The sequence below is a fragment of the Seriola lalandi genome, unplaced genomic scaffold, assembly GCF_002814215.2.
Source record: "Seriola lalandi dorsalis isolate HSWRI2012SDOR001 ecotype SW California unplaced genomic scaffold, Sedor1 jcf7180002053463, whole genome shotgun sequence".
Taxonomy (NCBI): domain Eukaryota; kingdom Metazoa; phylum Chordata; class Actinopteri; order Carangiformes; family Carangidae; genus Seriola; species Seriola lalandi.
The window spans coordinates 6,594-7,778 of record NW_019524016.1 but is presented as its reverse complement, the minus strand read 5'-3'; the positions used below and the strand labels follow the sequence as shown (position 1 = coordinate 7,778).

The following is a 1,185-nucleotide window of genomic DNA, read 5'->3' as shown; positions in this document are numbered from 1 at the left end:
TATCGATCACGGTATCGATCACGGTATCGATCACGGTAAAAACTCCAAACAAGAGTTTGATCACAAGTTAAATTTGAGAAATTTTTGAAAACAACTAAAACGTCCATCCTCATTAATCATTGGCTGCGAGAGAGCGCTCGTTTCCTGTTTTCAGGTGTGTTTATGTTGCGTTACCTTGGTGATTAGGACCTCCAGCCCCTCCTTCTTGGGGCAGATGTCTTTGGCGGCGTCGATCACCGTTCCTGTCGGACCGCAGCAGTCCAGCTGTGAGGAGGAGGCCGAGGTCAGATATAAGGTGATTCTTGTCCAACACATTTTATTGCACCATTAATCTCGTGTAAAACTACATGCGACACAAACTTAAACTATTAGAAGCAAAACTGAGACACACAAAGCGACTGCAAACACAGGAGTGTTCTTCAGCTCGCCGCGACTGTTTGTACGTCTCTTTTGTTTTAATTTTGTGTCTCTTTATTTTAATTTTGTGTCGGTTCCTGTCTCTCTCTCGTTCCTCCGTGCCTCTTTATGATTGGTTTATTTCAGCCTGTGTGACACTTGTGTTTCTTCACTCAGGAATCAGGGTTTGACCGAAGTGGAAGAAGCAGGAGAGAGGAGGTTAACACTGGGAGCAGCGGCAGGTGTTCAGGTGTGTTCTCACTCCAAAGTGGATGAGGCGGAGCGTCTCCTTCAGCGCTTCCTGTCTGGTTTCTTTGTAGTTGTTGTAGGTTTGTTTATAAAACTCTGTAACTTCCTCCACCACCTGAAAACACACAAACACATTCACGCAAACTCTTTAAATTACAGACTGACTGCTGATAGCAAAGTGTGTGTGTGTGTGTGTGTGTGTGTGTGTGTGTGTTGTACCGTGTCCTTGTTGGAGAGACCCCAGATCCCAGCAGCCACCTCCACAGCGAAGATGAGGAGCAGGAAGAGGAAGAACTAAAGGAGAAAACAAGAGTCAGTTTTTCTGTGGAGCCGACACAGCTGGAGACGCTTCGTACAGAAGAAGAGACTGACAGTGTCCAGATGTGCAAACACGAGAAACGACATCCACCAAAGTACGAACAGAACGAATGACTCACCAATCCCAACATGCACGGCGACTCTTTGATGGCTCCGCAGCATCCCAGGAAGCCCACGACCATCATCAGAGCCCCGGCCGCAATCAGGATGTACACACCTACC

The 1,185-nt window shown here is 47.1% G+C and overlaps 1 protein-coding gene across 1 annotated transcript; it reads right to left on the bottom strand.

Annotated features, from left to right (window-relative positions):
• Positions 1–135: 135 nt before the first annotated feature.
• LOC111651158 (CD9 antigen-like) lies at positions 136–1,180 on the bottom strand (the record flags this gene model as incomplete). The annotated part of the gene is made up of 4 exons (XM_023401121.1): positions 136–264; positions 659–760; positions 865–939; positions 1,083–1,180. Coding segments are annotated over 4 exons (389 nt in total), but the record flags the coding sequence as incomplete, so codon positions are not given.
• Between the last annotated feature and the right edge of the window lie 5 nt (positions 1,181–1,185).